The sequence below is a fragment of the Elephas maximus genome, chromosome 2, assembly GCF_024166365.1.
Source record: "Elephas maximus indicus isolate mEleMax1 chromosome 2, mEleMax1 primary haplotype, whole genome shotgun sequence".
Classification (NCBI taxonomy): Eukaryota; Metazoa; Chordata; class Mammalia; order Proboscidea; family Elephantidae; genus Elephas; species Elephas maximus.
Window position 1 is genome coordinate 38890414 of NC_064820.1, and position 17779 is coordinate 38908192.

The following is a 17779-nucleotide window of genomic DNA, read 5'->3' on the forward strand; positions in this document are numbered from 1 at the left end:
ACAATGAGACCAATAAGCAACATCATGATAAATGGAGAAAATACTGAAGTTGTCGATTCTACTTGGATCAACAATCAATGCTCCTGGAAGCAGCAGTCAAGAAATCAAATCGCATATTGCATGGGAAAATGTGCTGCAAAAGACCTCTTTATAGAGTTAAAAAGCTTAGATGTAACTTTGACAATTAGCATGCGCCTGACTCAAGCCGTGGTATTTTCAATCAACTCATATGCATTGCCGGTCCACTAGTCTTTCTAAGACACTGACTTTATACCATCCACCCACGTAAGATCATAGAATGGTACGTCTTCTCTCTTAAATCGACAGCTAGAAGTACTCAATACACAAACACATAGGATCAAAAAACACAAGAAGTTATCCAGGTGGTCATTTTTGGAGGAAGTACAGCCAGAATGCTCCTTAGAAGTGAGGATGGTGGGATTTTGTCTTGTTTGCTTTGGGCACATCATCAAGAAAGATCAATCACTAGAAAAGAACATCAAGTTTGGTAAAGTAGAAGGTCAATGAAAACAAGGGAAACCCTTCACAAGGTGGACTGAGATCATAGCTGCAACGATGGGCTCAACCACAGCAACAGTCTTGAGGCTGGCGCAGGACTGGGCAATGTTTCTTTTTGTTTATATAAGGTCCCATGAGTCAGAACTGGCTCCGTGTCAACTAACAACAACAAGACTACCAAAGTCCTATAACACACCATGAGCAACCACATTCTTCACAGCCCCTCTATAGAAGTCAGTGGAAAGGAAACACAGAAAAGGGAACAGGGGTTGATGGGGCTTCATGTCCCTAAATTCTTTTGAAACTAATGATCACATCCTTGAGCACTGCAGGTTTTTCTGCCCTCTTGGTATGAAAATCGTAGAGTATCCAGCCATTCTCTCTCTCCTCTAAATCTCTCCAGCTTGACGTTTCTTGGAAAACATGATATGCAGCAGTCTCCAAGTAAGAGGATATTTTGGTTTCAAGAAAGCCTTAGGTTCTTCTTCTGAAATGTTTTCTCGTATCCTTCTCTTCCCCTCTACATGAACTTCCTAAGCTCTGGCCTTTATCTCCTAAACCTGGAGTAATGTTTTAGCACCTAGTACTAGGCTCTCCCATTCCAGTCGAGTTTGAATATTGCTGGCCAGCTAGTCTTTCTGAACACTGACTTTATCATACCATTCACCCACATAAAATCATAGACTAGCACCTAAAAAAGTACCTATTCTCTCTTAAATCCACAGCAAACAAATTGAACCATGTGGCACAGCATAGGAGAAATGTTGCGTCATAAAGCCAATCCAATTCTTCCTGAGTGTGTCTTCCTTCCCACTGCCTAGCATGTGAGGCATTGGTAGTTCAGGGGTAGAATTCTTGCTTTCCAAGCAGGAGATCTAGATTTGACTTCCAGCCAATGTGCCTCAAGTGCAGTCATGGCCCCTCCCTCTGTCAGTGGAAGCTTCTGTGCTGCAGTGATGCTGAACAGGTTTCAGTGGAGCTTCCAGACTAAGATGGACTAGGAAGAAAGGCCTGGTGATCTATTTCTGAAAACCAGCCCTTGAAAACCCTATAAATCACAACAGTTTGATCTGCAACCTATCATGAGATGGCATAGGACCAGAAGGCATTTTGTTCTGTTGAGCATGGTGTCTCCATGAGTATGGGGGAGACTGGACAGCAGTTAACAACAAGACTTGCATTAACCTCACACTCACACTGCTGTCACAGCCTCCCAACCTGTGCTGTGTGGTGTCCCTCATGGGTTCCATTCATTCAAGACCTTCTTCAGTTTGTCATTCGGCCCAGGTAGCCCCAAGGAAAAGCCTAGAATAAGCAGCATTATGGGATTAAGCAGGCAATTTTAGCATAAACTGTGACTTTTGTCAATTCCTAACTCCACATGAATTTCTGATCAAACAGCTCAGTGGCAGAGATAGGGAACCACAGCTAGAAGTACTTAGCACATGAGCTTATAGAATTAAAAAGCAGAAGAAATTATTCAGGTCATCAGGTACACATACACTTCCAGGCAGTTGCTGCTTTTACTCCATTCCAGCAATCTCCAGTCCTAAAGGAATGATTCCTGGCAGTGAGCATTTATACAACAGGGACTTTCTTTGTCCTGCCTCTCCTTTCTAGACTGGAGTTGTTTGTTTTTGTTTTTATGTAACATACTCAACTGTGAAAATGAAATTGAACATGATGTACATCTATATCAGGCAGAGGAAATCTAGTTAATTTAAGTATGGTGCCAGAAGAGTTGCAATAACTCTATTATGTGCATTAAATTTACTAAGTAGCTATGTAACTGCATTTATATACATATATATATAAATATTATTAAAGATTAACTTATACGAAAACTGTCTCATTCCATAAAGAGCCTTTAAAAAGAAAGTCAGAGGAACATTCTGGTTATGATTCAACAAAGGAGACAGGAATGGAGGCTGGCAGGTTGGGAACTTAGTTAAGAAACCCAATTAGCCATATGAGGGTCTCAGGGCATCCAGAGAATGTGACTTCTTGTTCTCAGGTGAGAAAATTGGCAACAGGGCAAATCAGGTCAGGGTAAGCAAGATCAGGAGTTGGTTTAGTGGGCACATGGCCTGGCATTGGCCAACTCTAGAGAAGCTAGCTAAGGCCAGAGCTTTCCACAGTAGTGGTTTTAGGAAGTCAATGGATTAAGTCCAAGATGCTAAGAATGATCAGGAAAGACCTAACTAAAAGTAAAGCGTAAGGTAAGTGAGTATTACAGAATCCAAGAGATTAGGCAACAGAATACAAAACAAGGATGAAGAAATTGGACAATAGAAGGTCAGTGTTCTAGGTCAAAGAGGAGCCATAAGAGGTTGAGCTCTAGATCAAAGCTCTGAGTACCAAGTACCAAGTTCAAGGCCATCTTAGAAGAACAGAGAGAGCGTAGTGCTCTACCGACTGCCTCCTGCAGCAGTCTCTCATTTAATTTCTGGCCTTGAGCCAAGGTTCAGAGTGGTATAAAACACTCAAATGGTAAAAGGCAGAGAAGGCAGTAAATAAAGAGTCCTTCTGGGAAGAGCCATAGCCTTATTCATTACTCTATCCTTTGTGCCAATTAATTGGCACTCAAATATTTTCTCAAGTGGCAGAGTGAATGAATGAACCAGGCCATTCTTGTTCTCTGTACATAGCACACTGTACTCTGGGCCCAAGTTCTAATTACAGATGCTTGTAATCACAGCAAGTGTGGCATCACACCTTGATGCCAATTCTTTTCATTTTCTCCAGAAAGAAAACAGGAAGTGTTATAGAGAACCTATAAGAAGATGGGCTTTATGTTCCCACAGTGTGGTACTAATTAATGGGCAAGATGCCACCATCTGGTGGGTAACAGAGAAAGACAGGACCTTAGTTTTTAGGACATCCCAAAGAGGTCATGGATACAAACACCTTCTTCTGGAAACTCTGCCCAACTTCAACACTTACCTATCAACAAACATATGATCATTCCTGGGGCTAGCAGGAGGAGAAGGATGAAAAATCCCATACAAGCCAGAAGGGGACTTCCCCAAGGTCAGTGTCATCTAGACCAGGACCTGGTCTCTCACCTCCAAGTTCCTCTTAATTCCACATCCTCCTATCCACATGTGTGCGCTAATATGCAAGTGCTGGAGTTGGGGAGAGTTTCCAGAAGAAGGTGTGGAGCAGCCCAAGAAGGGGACGGGGAGGAAGGCCTGACCACCATGGACACGTTTAACACAGACTTTTTCACCTACACTTGCTATTTGTTTTTGTTTTTAAACCACTCTGTTAAAAAAAGAATCATGAGCCTTAGTAAAATAGGAAGAGAAAAAAAGAACGCAAACAAAAGCCATGGATCAGTCTGACCACACAAGGTTTGAAGGATTTTTAAATTCTTCTGGGTGGTTGGTCACATATTCCTGTTACTCTCCAGTCACAGAAGTTACTTTACAAGTGCTAGTCCACACCTGCTGCCCAGGTACATTGTTTTTCAATGTTGCCTGATGCTTGCTTGCATCCTTCAGAAAGGAGACGGTGGGTTTTCCTTCATGGTCCTGGGTTATGAATAGAGACAATAAGGCTCTGGGGATCTGCTACATGCACACTAGAATAACAAAGCCATCTTCAAACAATCACAAACCCTCATGTAGCTGGCTGTAAAAACCTCCTCTGTTCTGAGAACTATTCTGCAGTGAGAACCCTCCAGAAGCCAAGGACCCTGAGTGCAAATGAGTTGCCCTCTGGACCAAGGAGATGGAGTTACGCATGAACCCCCTGACCCAGTCACTGTCACCTGCCATAGGAACCACAGCTCTGGTGAGGAGGGACAAGGAGAAAAGAATATTTTAGGACATGCATGACAAGGAGAAGGATTAAAATTTATGTCATTATGCCCAAATCAGAAAGTAAGCAAATCCCAGTAGGTAATTCATCTTTCAAAAGAGAGAAAAATGCTACAGCTAAATTATAGGCAGGACATCAAGGAGAAAAGTCAAGGACTAAGGCCCTCAACATAACTGTAGAATAGTTAATAATTTGGCCTCCTTTGTTATCAAAGGAACATGGAAACAGCATTAAGAAAAAAATTTTTTTCACTTAAATTTCTATAAATGTTTATTGAACACCTACTATATATACAGACTATGGTGATTTGGGGATGGCGGTGGAGGGTGGATACAAATCATAAAAGTTCAGCCTGCCTTCCATGTATGATTTTATAGAAACAGACTAAAACACAAGATGCAACAAAGCAGCAACACAAGAAAACATGTCAATAAGTGCATATAGTGACTATATATTGGGCATCTTCAAAGACAAGAAATTAAGTTTCCTCTTTCAACTCTTGTCTTCACATTAAATGATCTGTTCAATGCAATGTCTCTCCATCTCACAAGGTTTTGCATCACTTCTCAGCTTCGTTTGTGTTTTGCGGTGGTAGCTTACAGTCTTCACCTTGCATCTAGCTTTATTAGGCACAAAGCAAAGTTGAGTCTGTTGAGTGCCTACTGGGTATATAGAACATGAGTAACCAGTTGCCATTGATTCCAACTCACAGTGACCCCATGTATGTCAGAGTAGAGTTGTGCTCCAAAGGGCTTTCAATGGCTGAGTTTTTGGAAGCAGATCACTAAGCTTTTCTTCCAAGGCACCACTGGGTTGACTAGAACCTCCAGCCATTTGATTAAGCAGCTGAGCACATTAACTGTTTATACCACCTAGAGACTCCATATGGAACACAGACCACTTTGTTGGATGATATAGAGTCCAGAGTGAGTGCTTATTGGGTTTCCCAGTATCCTGGGGGTGGCAGTGCCAGAGAGCTTTTAGGAACCCATCAAGGCATGAACAGTCTAAAACTGACATCATTCCTGGGTGCCAAGTATCAGCTGAAGCTGTCTGGGTAGCAAATGGGAGAAAGAGAACCAAAATTTCAAAGGCACAGGGAGATGCCAAATGCTCAAATGCAAGTGGCCAGAGATACTGAAATTTCTGAGGCAGGCATGGGGTGGAGAGGGAGGATTAAGATGTTTCTGGCTCCTTTTCTCCCCACTCAAAGACTAGGGCAGAGATTAAGAACCCAGAACTAGAGCTTGATTCCCTAAGGACTTAAAAGGTTAAGTGCAGGAGATTCAAGGATCTCATAGGAGCAACCATAATGTCAAGAGCAAGGCATATCAGAGGTCCAAGATAGGACCCTGCACAGACAAAGCAATAAAACTGAAACATAATTTCTAAATATGATTTTTTTTACAATTCAAGTAAATAAGACCACATATAAATAATGGAATATATTTACAAAACACTAGACTTTGAAAAGATTGAAAAAACCTTACTATCATAGCATGCTTAATCTTAAACTTGAAACAGTGGGTTATCTTGCAGATCCCTAATAAGTAATTCAAAGAATATTTTTCATCCAGAATAGAGCTGTCAATTAAGAACATCAAATACAGTCCTTCACTGAGAATTCTGAAGGCCAGGACAAGCATTGCATTTTGAAATAATTTAACCTTATTAATTCAATAGTCAAAGATGAGAAAGTAGGGATGGGTATTAATCAAATTTCGATCATCTACTATTATGTTTACTAGGGAACAATAGGTCACTTAATCAAGAACACACCCAGCACTCTCGGTATTATACTCAGTAACTACATCCTGGGTGGCAAGGAGGTGGCACTGCATTGCCAGAACCAGGAGAACAGTGATCCACTACATCTGCATGCATCCATCACTTACCATCTTGGGCACCACCCCTGTAGAGGAGATACTGCCCCTTTCCCTGCTGTAGTGCACCTGAGCTCCCAACCCCCACCATCTGCTTCTCTTTGGAGTCCACAGTGCCAGAGAAGTAACAACCCTCACCACCAGAGTAGACTCAACCAGTGACTGATGGGAGTTGATAGAACCAACAGGGTGGGAAATCTCAGAAGCACAAGTGCTAACAGTAACTGACTTGATGACATACCCATCCTGGCTGCCTTCCTTCCCATTTCACTTTTCCAAAGTCCTACTGGTGCTTCCCAGGGTTCCCTCCCAAATAAACTATCTGTACTTGAATTCTTGTCTCAGCGTACTTCTGGCAGTGCCTAACCTAAGATACGCTGAGTTGTATTCATCATCTTCAGGCCTAACTTAGCCTTTCTCCCAAGATTCTACCAACTACAAATCATGGTTGATTCTAAGAGACCAGGAGAACTATTTTGATTCAAGGCAGATCTGCCCTGAGATCATAGATGATCTGGGGTGAGGATAGACTCTCCGCTCCCTAAAGATTATCAATACCCCAAAGCTGCACAAAGAAAAAAAAAAAAAAAAAAAGAGCCTTGTAAATGGTAAGCATGGAAAAGAATAGTAGGGTGTGGGTAAGGAGGGAGACATTAGGTGGCAGAAGTCACGAGGAGAGCCATAAATGACCACTGGGTGGGACCCTGTTCAGGGAGAGTTTGGGAGTTAAGAGTGAGTTGAAGTAACCTTGCCTTGCCTCTCACGTGGCTTGGGGGCACAACCCAATTTTTCTGCCTTTAAACTCATTCTGGCTTCTCTGCCCTCAGTTACAGAATCTGCCCTTGTGTCTGCATCCTTCTACACAAGCTTTTTTTTTTTTTTAATAATTTTTATTGTGCTTTAAGTGAAAGTTTACAAATCAAGTCAGTCTGTCACATATAAGCTTATATACACCTTACTGCATACTCCCATTTACTCTCCCCCTAATAAGTCAGCCCGCTCCCTCCTTCCAGTCTCTCCTTTCGTGACCATTTTGCCAGTTTCTAACCCTCTCTACCCTCCCATCTCCCCTCCAGACAGGAGATGCCAACACAGTCTCAAATGTCCACCTGATACAAGTAGCTCACTCTTTATCAGCATCTCTCTCCAACCCATTGTCCAGTCCCTTCCATGTCTGATGAGTTGTCTTTGGGAATGGTTCCTGTCCTGGGCCAACAGAAGGTTTGGGGACCATGACCCGCTGGGATTCTTCTAGTCTCAGTCAGACCATTAAGTCTGGTCTTTTTATGAGAATTTGGGGTTTGCACCCCACTGTTCTCCTGCTCCCTCAGGGGTTCTCTGTTGTGCTCCCTGTCAGGGCAGTCATCAGTTGTGGCCAGGCACCATCTAGTTCTTCTGGTCTCAGGATGATGTATTGTGTGACGTTGGTGTTCTTCATTCTCCTTTGATACAGGTGGGTTGAGACTAATTGATGCATCTTAGATGGCCACTTGTTAGCATTTAAGACCCCCAGATGCCACACTTCAAAGTGGGATGCAGAATGTTTTCATAATAGAATTTATTTTGCCAATTGACTTAGAAGTCCCCTGAAGCCATAGTCCCCAAACCCCCGCCCTTGCTCCACTGACCTTCGAAGCTCAGTTTATCCAGGAAACTTCTTTGCTTTTGGTCCAGTCCAGTTGAGCTGACCTGCCATGTATTGAGTATTATCCTTCCCTTCACCTAAAGTAGTTCTTATCTACTAACTAATCAGTAAATAACCATCTTCCACCCTCCCTCCCTCCCCCCTCTCATAACCACAAAAGAATGTGTTCTTCTCAGTTTATACTATTTCTCAAGATCTTATAATAGTGGTCTTATACAGTATTTGTCCTTTTGCCTCTGACTAATTTCACTCAGCATAATGCCTTCCAGGTTCCTTCATGTTATGAAATGTTTCACAGATTCGTCACTGTTCTTCATCAATGCATAGTATTCCATTGTGTGAATATACCATAATTTATTTAACCATTCATCAGTTGATGGACACCTTGGTTGCTTCCAGCTTTTTGCTATTGTAAACAGTGCTGCAATAAACATGGGTGTGCATATATCTGTTTGTGTAAAGGCTCTTATTTCTCTAGGGTATATTTCAAGGAGTGGGATTTCTGGGATGTATGGTAGTTTTATTTCTAACTTTTTAAGAAAACGCCAGATAGATTTCCAAAGTGGTTGTACCATTTTACATTCCCACCAACAGTGTATAAGAGTTCCAATCTCTCCACAGCCTCTCCAACATTTATTATTTTGTGTTTTTTGGATTAATGCCAGCCTTGTTGGAGTGAGATGGAATCTCATCATAGTTTTAATTTGCATTTCTCTAATGGCTAATGATCGAGAGCATTTTCTCATATATCTGTTAGCTGCCTGAATACCTTCTTTAGTGACGTGCGTGTTCATATCCTTTGCCCACTTTTTGATTGGGTTGTTTGTCTTTTTGTGGTTGAGTTTTAACAGAATCATATAGATTTTAGAGATCAGGTGCTGGTCAGAATTGTCATACCTGAAAATTTTTTTCCAATCTGTAGGTGGTCTTTTTACTCTTTCGGTGAAGTCTTTAGATGAGCATAGGTGTTTGATTTTTAGGAGCTCCCAGTTATCTGGTTTCTCTTCATCATTTTTGGTAATGTTTTGTATTCTGTTTATGCGTTGTATTAGGGCTCCTAACGTTGTCCCTATTTTTTCTTCCATGATCTTTATCGTTTTAATCTTTATGTTTAGGTCTTTAATCCACTTGGAGTTAGTTTTTGTGCATGTTGTGAGGTATGGGTCCTGTTTCATTTTTTTGCAAATGGATATCCAGTTATGCCAGCACCATTTGTTAAAAAGACTGTCTTTTCCCCAGTTAACTGACACTGGGCCTTTGTCAAATATCAGCTGCTCATATGTGGATGGATTTATATCTGGGTTCTCAATTCTGTTCCATTGGTCTATGTGTCTGTTGTTGTACCAGTACCAGGCTGTTTTGACTACTGTGGCTGTATAATATGTTCTAAAGTCAGGTAGAGTGAGGCCCCCCACTTTCTTCTTCTTTTTCAGTAATGCTTTACTTATCTGGGGCTTCTTTCCCTTCCATATGAAGTTTGTGATTTGTTTCTCCATCACTTTAAAAAATGTCATTGGAATTTGGATCAGAAGCGCATTGTATGTATAGATGGCTTTTGGTAGAATAGACATTTTTACTATGTTAATTCTTCCTATCCATGAGCAAGGTATGTTTTTCTACTTATGCAGGTCCCTTTTAGTTTCTTGCACTAGTACTTTGTAGTTTTCTTTGTATAGGTCTTTCACATCTTTGGTAAGATTTATTCCTAAGTATTTTATCTTCTTGGGGGCTACTGTGAATGGTGTTGATTTGGTGACTTCCTCTTCGATGTTCTTTTTGTTGATGTAGAGGAATCCAAGTGATTTTTGTATGTTTATCTTGTAACCTGAGAGTCTGCTGAACTCTTCTATTAGTTTCAGTAGTTTTCTGGAGGATTCCTTAGGGTTTTCTGTATATAAGATCGTGTCATCTGCAAATAGAGATAATTTTACTTCTTCCTTGCCAATCCGGAGGCCCTTTATTTCTTTGTCTAGCCTAATTGCTCTGGCTAGGACCTCTAGCACAATGTTGAATAAGAGCGGTGATAAAGGGCATCCTTGTCTGGTTCCTGTTCTCAAGGGAAATGCTTTCAGGCTCTCTCCATTTAGAATGATGTTGGCTGTTGGCTTTGTATAGGTGCCCTTTATTATGTTGAGGAATTTTCCTTCTATTCCTATTTTGCTGAGAGTTTTTATCATGAATGGGTTTTGGACTTTGTCAAATGCCTTTTCTGTATCAATTGGTAAGATCATGTGGTTTTTGTCTTTTGTTTTATTTATATGGTGGATTCCATTAATGGTTTTTCTTATATTAAACCAACCTTGCGTACCTGGTATAAATCCAATTTGGTCATGGTGGATTATTTTTTTGATATGTTGTTGAATTCTATTGGCTAGAATTTTGTTGAGGATTTTTACATCTATGTTCATGAGGGATATAGGTCTGCAATTTTCTTTTTTTGCTACACAAGCTTTTGATCTCTTCTCTCCCACAGTTCTTGATTCAGTCTTATGTTATCGGCCTTTGGCCCTGGAGCCTCTCTTAATGGCTCTTCCTACAGGGGATTTTCTTCCAGGGGATCACGGTTTTGTGCCTGATCCCACGGGCTACCACTGGGTCATTTTTAGATCCTCCTTTTCCTGCAATGTTCCCTGTAATTGCTTAGCAATCAACAGCGTTCCTAAAGCTGCCAAGAAGCCCTTACCCCTTTGTAGTGATGCCTGTGTTCCATTTTGAATTCTTTGACAGTCACAACCCATTTGAAAAAGAAACATAGCAATCAACCATTCATTCGTCACGCCCTCCATTCTCCATCTCCAGCCACTTAGATTATTTGTTTGTTTATTACCAGATCCTTCCTTCTGTTTAAACATCTTCCTCACTGTCTGGCAGGCAGAGCCGTCTCCAAGGCACACGCCACAGCGATCCTCTGTGGCATTGGAATCTATCTCATAGTCACAGCCAACCATCTGTAGGGAAGAGAGGTTGAAGATGAATGCCACAAGCAGGATATCACACCCCTTAGACCTTTGCCTTCTCCTTTCCCTCTTTGCTCTTTATAAGATGGAAAACCAAACCAAAACCAAACCCACTGCCTTGAGTCTCCAACTCACAGTGACCCTATAGGATAGAACTACCCCATAGGGTTTCCAAGGCTGTAAATCTTTATGGAAACAAACTGCCACATCTTTCTTCTGTGGAACAATTAGTTGGTTCGATCATGGACCTTTCAGTTAGCAGCCAAGCACTTTAGCCACTGCAGCACCAAAAAAAAACCCCAAACCTGTTTCTGTCAAATCAATTCCAACTCATTGAGAACCTATATGACAGAGCAGAACTGCTCCATAGGGTTTCCAAGGAGGGGGTGGTGGATCTGAACTGCTGACCCTTTGGTTAGCAGCCACAGCCCTTAACCACTGTGCCACCAGAGATCCCTTATAAGATGGAACCCGTTGCCATTTAGTAGGGGTGCAAATAAAAGGACAATATTTCCTTCTCCTAGCAGTAGCCACAGGAATAACCAAGCTATCCACCAATGGTAAAATAAACACTGCTTTAGAGGGACGAGAAGTACACATTGAGTGTGGTCCCCAATTTCCCTGAAGTTCCAAAAATTTACCACAGTTCCCAAAATTTAACAATTAAAATGTCTTTGGATTAGAGCTAGTGGAACAGTGTCTTCCTTTCGATGTGTAAACCTCAAGGCCTACCAGTTCACTGAGATTTCCCAGTGGTAATGTAATTAGTCCACCTACAATTTGGTTGTTCAGTCCTTCTATATTGCTCACTGGACTTATTCTTCCTGATTCCTGTCTCAGGGCAGCAGGCGAACCAGCTGCTGCTGGAGATTATTATGGATTAAATTGTGCCCTCCCCCCAAAAAAAATATGTGTTGGAATCCTAACCCTTATACATCTGTAGATATAATCTTGTTTGGAAATAAGGTTTTCTTTGTTACGTTAATTAGACCATACCCAAGCAGGGTGGGTTCTAAATCTAATCACTTCTGAGCATAAACAGAACAGATTAGCCATAGAGACATGCACTCACAGGGAAAAGACAGGTCCATGTGAGGAATACCTACGAACCAAAGAACCAGGGAATGCCTGGAATTACCTACAAGGAAGAAGTTGAAACAAAGAAGACCCTTATTTGGACTTTTAGCCTCCTTATCTGTGAGAAAATAAATTTCTGTTCTTTGAAGGCACTCACATGTGGTATTTGTGATATAGCAGAGCTATGAAATGAAGATAGAAATAACAATTGCCATTAAGTTGATTCCAACTCATGGTGACCCCACACCCTGGCTCAATGCTGAGAATATTCTAGTTTCATGAGGGATGAAATCTCTGATCTTCAGATCCATCCTTCAGACCCTTTAGAGCTACCTACATCCCCAACCCCCACTCAACCTCACTTTTAGTGGGATCCTGGCCATCCTGAGCTGCAGAGGAAGAACTGGTTGTTCCTCTTCTGGACCAAGACTGATCTTGCTCCTGTGCTCTAGACCCAATCTCTTCTCAGTGTTTTGTCCAATAATCCTCCTGAATCATCACCTTTCTCTCTTCGCCAGTTCTTTCCCCTCAATCTTCCAGCATGGCCAGCTCTTTCCTATCCAAAATTCCCAGCCTGGAAAGGAGGAGTGATGAAACTTGGGATGTTCTGCAACATCAGGAACCAAAGAATTGCAACACTTAGGTTGGAAGTCATGAAACATGTCTTATTCCCTGTTGGTGACTGATATATGTATGACTTTAGCTGAACTTCTCTGTTGCTTGCTTTCTTCTATGGTCTGTCTACATTCATGTCTTCATTTCAGTGGTAAAGAAAAAACGAAAACTACACCATATTCCATTAGTCCTAATTTTCTTTCCTGTTTGGGAAGGAGAATACCACCCAGGTAGAGTCTTTTTTTTCCTTCTTCTTCTTTTCCCCAAAGTTTTTTTTTTTTTTAAATTTAAAGCCACCTCAAATCTATTGAAAGAAGGAATAGTTTGAATCTTTCAATACACTGTCTACTAGCTAAACAGAGAATTAATGCTTACTGACAGAAAATAGCTCCATCCCTCCTGTTAACTGTCTCTTAATTTCCCTTAGGTCTCAATAATTTGCTACTTGAATTACTCCGGGAAAAAACAAAAAAGCTAAGAGATTTAAAAAAAAAAAAAAACTTAATCATGCTAATCACACCAGGAAAATATTAAATTGTCTAGATGTGTCTTCAGTGGTTATGAGGAAAATGCCAAATCTTCAAAATTAATATGTTTATGTCAAGCCTGAGCATCTCTAATAAGCTAACTTTTATAAATCATATTCCCAGTGACCTTCATGCCTTCACAGGTTTGAAATGAGCCAGGGAAACTTACTCTGAGAAGGATTCATATTAATTTTAAAGTGTTTTCTTTAATCTCTACCAAGTGGGGAGAGATAAAAACATGTGAAGAATAAAGGAAAGGAAGCCAGAAAAGCAAACACCTTAAGCCTAAGTTTGTTTGTTTTCTTGAGAGGGTGGTCATGTTTCTCTACCAATATTTGCCTGCATAACTGGGGTGGGGTTGGGGTGGGTGGGAGGAGACACACACATATGTCCCCAAGTCATAACACAGTAAATGGGTTCCAGTGGAGACCTCAACCAATTTGCTTCTTCTGTCAGCTGCTCCCAGGACAGTCAAAGCTGAATGAAGTATACAACACAAGCTTTATGAAGGCATGGGGGTGAGGGCAGCGGTAGTTCAGTGGTAGAATTCTTGCCTTCCACTTGGGAGACCGAGGTTCGATTCCTGGCCAACGCACCTCACGTGCAGCCACTACTCATCCGTTAGTGGAGGCTTGTGTGTTGCTATGATGCTGAACAGGTTTCAGTGGAGCTTCCTGAATAAGGCTATTAGGAAGAAAGGCCTGGTGATCTTATTCTGAAAATCAGCCAGTGATAACCCTATGCATCACAATTGTTCGATCTGCAACAAATCATGACCGGAAGTGTTTTGTTCTGCTGTGCCTGGGGTCACCATGAGTTGGGAGTGAACTGGACAGCAGCCAACAACTACATGAAGGCAAAAACCAGGCTTTCTCATCGCACATAAAACTTAAAGGCCTCTCAGGAGAAAATCAACAGACTTTACTCTCTTCTTTCACACCAAGTGCTCTGGGAACAAGGCACATAACGATATGGTCTCTCTGCCTTCGGCAGAATCAGAGGTGGCTCTACTACTGCTACCAACTGTGGAAAATGACTCCAATGTGGCTATTCTCTGATGCAGCTGTTAGGAATCCAGGCAGCCACTCCAATGGGCAGTGCTTTTGAAAAAAAGAAAACCACCTTTATTTCCCACAGCATTATCAGTTCACTGCCCTGCATTTTGACTATGAAGAGCATACTATCTTGAGTTCTACTTGGAGAAATAAAGGTCCAGCCTTTCACCAGGCATTTAGCTTTGTGTCAGTGAATAAGTAATATATATTCTTACCAATTCTTGTTTTTTGCTTATGAGTGAACATTGTTCTACTTTGCAAATTATCAATGACTAAGAACTGAAATACCAATTGGCACCATGACCGAATTCATGTGAAATGCCATCATTTCCTTCTAAAGTCTTTTGGCAAAAGTAGAGACTGGGCGGGGGGTGGGGGGGTGGGGGAGGGTTCCTGCTCCTAAGAAGAGATTCATTCCCAGCCAATGAAGCTTTAAAGTTTGAAACAGTTAGAGCAGAGCTATATTTAGTTGAAAAGAACAGGAAAGGATATTGCCATTTAGCAATGGGTCAGTAGCATAAGTCTTTCCTCACCATAACTTTTCAAGGTAGGAATTTATTGTGGGTTGAATTGTGCCCGCCCAAAAGATACGTTGAAGTCCTAACTCCTAGTACCTGTGAACATGAACTTATTCGGAAATAGGGTTTTTGCAGATGTAAGCAAGTTAAGATGAAGTCATCCTGGATTAGGGTGGACCCTAAATCCAATGACTGGTGGTCTTATAAAGAGAGATTTAGAGACAGAGACACACACAGAGGAAAGATGGCTGTGTGAAAGCAGAGGCAGAAATTGGAGTGATGCAAGTACAAGCTAAGGAATGCTAAGGAGGGCCGACATGACCAGAAGCTAGGAATAATCAAGGAAAGATTCTCCACCAGACCCTGGAGGAGAGTCCAACCTCCATAGCATGACATCCACATACCCTACCACATCTCTTGTATTTTCCACAGGCACACCATGCTTCTCATCTCTCTGTGCCTTTTACATGTGGATTTAGATAGAAGTTCACCACCATTCCCACAGTTAGTTTATACTGGACCTTAAAGTCCACTAAGGGGACATCTCCTCCAGGGGACCTTTCCTCAAACTTTGCTAGTGGATCAGGCATCCACACAGCAACCTGTACACTATGCTTTGAGAAAACTGATGGGCTGAAGGCCCCTAGCCCTCTGCCTGGATCCTTGCCAGGGTTTCTAACCAAACTGCTCACCATCTGCTCCTGGATGGCTATTATGGATTGAATTGTGTCCCTCCTAAAAAATATGTTGAAGTCCTAACCCCTGCACTGGCAAATGTGACCTTGATTAAGGAAATGGGGTTTTTCTTTGCAGATATTAAGGAAGTCATACTAGATTCCAACTCATAGTGATCCTATAGGACACAGTAGGGGTTTCTGAGGTTGTAAATCTTTACCAGAGCAGATTGCCACATCTTTCTCCTGAGGAGTGGCTGGTGGGTTCGAACCACTGGCCTTTCACTTAGCAGCCGAGCTCTTTAACCCCAGTTCCAAGAGGGCTCCATAGTGGAGTTAAAAAAACAACAAACCAAACCTGTTGCCTTTGAGTTGATTCTGACTCATAGTGACCCTACAAGACAGAGTAGAAGTGGTTCATAGGGTTTCCAAGGAGCAGCTAGTGGATTTGAACTGCCAACCTTTTGGTTAGTGGCTGTAGCTCTTAACCACTGTGCCACCAGGGCTCCCCATAATGGAGTAGGGTGGGTCAAATTTTAATCCCTTCTGAGTGGCTTCTTAAAGAAGAACAGACAAGGAACAGAGTCAAACACACAGGGAGAAAAGACCATGTAAGGACCTACTTATAAGCCAAGGAGTGCCAAGAAATACCTGGGACCACTAGAAGCTGAAAGAGACAAGGAAGGGACTTCCCCTAAAACAAGGGAGAGAGGGCATAGCCCTGCCTATGTGGCAAAATACACAAAGGCAAATGTTTATTTTAAGAAGTGTATAGTAGGCTAGTCATGAGATCAAAAAGAGTGGTGGTTGAGCTGATCCCAAACCAGGGACCTGGGGTAAAGGGCTGGTGGGAGTCTAAGAGTGGAAGGGAGCAGCTGATGTGATAGACCATGGCATCAAGGCTCTTAGGGAAGGCCTTAGTCATTAAGCCTATGGAGCCCTAGTGGCACTATGGTTAAAGAGCTCAGCTGCTAAGCAAAAGGCTAGTGGTTTGAACCCACCAGCTGCTCCTCAGTAGAAAGACGTGGCAGTCTGCTCCTGTAAAGATTGACAGCCTCAGAAACCCTATAGAACAGTTGGAATCCAGTATGACTTCCTCGGTATCTGCAAAGAAAAACCCCATTTCCTTAATCAAGGTCACATTCGCCAGTGCAGGGGTTAGGGCGTCAATATATTTTTAAGCAAAAAAAAAAAAAATACGTTTTAAGCAAAGAATATTGAATATACCGTGAACTGCCAGAAGAACAAACAAATCTGTCCTGGAAGAAGTACAGTCAGAACGCTCCTTAGAGGCAAGGATAGCGAAACTTGGTCTCAGTTAGTTTGGACGTGTTATCAGAAGGGACCAGTTCCTGGAGAAGGGCATCATGCTTAGTAAAGTACAGGGTCAGTGAAAAAGAGGAAGACCCTTAATGAGATGGATTGACACAGTGGCTGCAACAACGGGCTCAAGCATAGCAACAATTGTGAGGATGGCGCAGGACCGGGCAGTATTCTGTTCTGTTATGCAAAGGATCACTGTGAGTCAGAACCGACTTGATGGCACCTAACAACAACCACAGCATAAGAAAACTGAATTGTAGAAAGATGCACAGGATCATATAGCAAGTAAATAATGGTGTTGGGGCCATATTTTAGAGCCTGAATGCTGAACTATTATGCCTCACTAACAGTTAATTAGGTATATTTACCCAGTTTTCTGAGAAGCTGGGCTACGTGAAGAAGAATGTGGCATTGGAATTGGAGAAAGACTCATTAACAGCCTGAGATAAGCAGATGATACAACTTGCTTGCTGACAGTGAAGATGACTTGAAGTGCTTACAGATGAAGGTCAAAGACCAAAGCCTTCAGTATGAATTACACTTGAACATAATGAAAATGAAAAGCCTTATTTTAAAAAAATCCTGCTGCATAAGACCTCTTTGAAGTGTTAAAAAGCAAATAAGTCACTTTGATAACTAAGATGCCTCATACGCATACAAAAGGTGGACAATGAAAAAAGAAGATGGAAGAAGAATTGATGCCTTTGAATTGTGGTGTTGGTGAAGAATACTGAATATGCCATGGACTGTCAGAAGAATGAACAAATCTGTCTTGGAAGAAGTACAGCCAGAATACTCCTTAAAAGCTAGGATGATGAGACTTCATCTTGCTTACGTTGGACCTGTCATCAGGAAGGACCAATTGCTGGAGAAGGATGTCACACTTGATAAAGTAGAGGGTCGGTGAAAAAGAGGGAGACCCTCAGTGAGATGGACTGACACAGTGGCTGTGACAAGCATAGCAACAATTGTGAGAATGGTGCAGGACCAGAAAATACTTTGGTCTGTTATACACAAAGTCGTTATGAGTTGGAGCGGACTCAGTGGCATCTAACAACAAAAACAACAACCCAAGTTTCCTTTGACTGTGTTTAAACACACCTCTTTATACTGAGATTTATGCTTGGGCGTTAGGCCCCAAGACTTGTTCATCAGTTCTTTACA

General features: G+C 41.8%; 1 protein-coding gene across 2 annotated transcripts in view; it reads right to left on the bottom strand.

Annotated features, from left to right (window-relative positions):
* Window positions 1-17779, bottom strand: part of ADAMTS12 (ADAM metallopeptidase with thrombospondin type 1 motif 12) — a 449533-nt gene that overhangs the window by 99085 nt on the left and 332669 nt on the right. For both annotated transcript variants that reach the window (XM_049861860.1, XM_049861871.1), the window contains one exon: window positions 10697-10817. In XM_049861860.1, the coding sequence (XP_049717817.1) occupies window positions 10697-10817 (121 nt within the window). The remainder of the gene's footprint in view (window positions 1-10696; window positions 10818-17779) is intronic.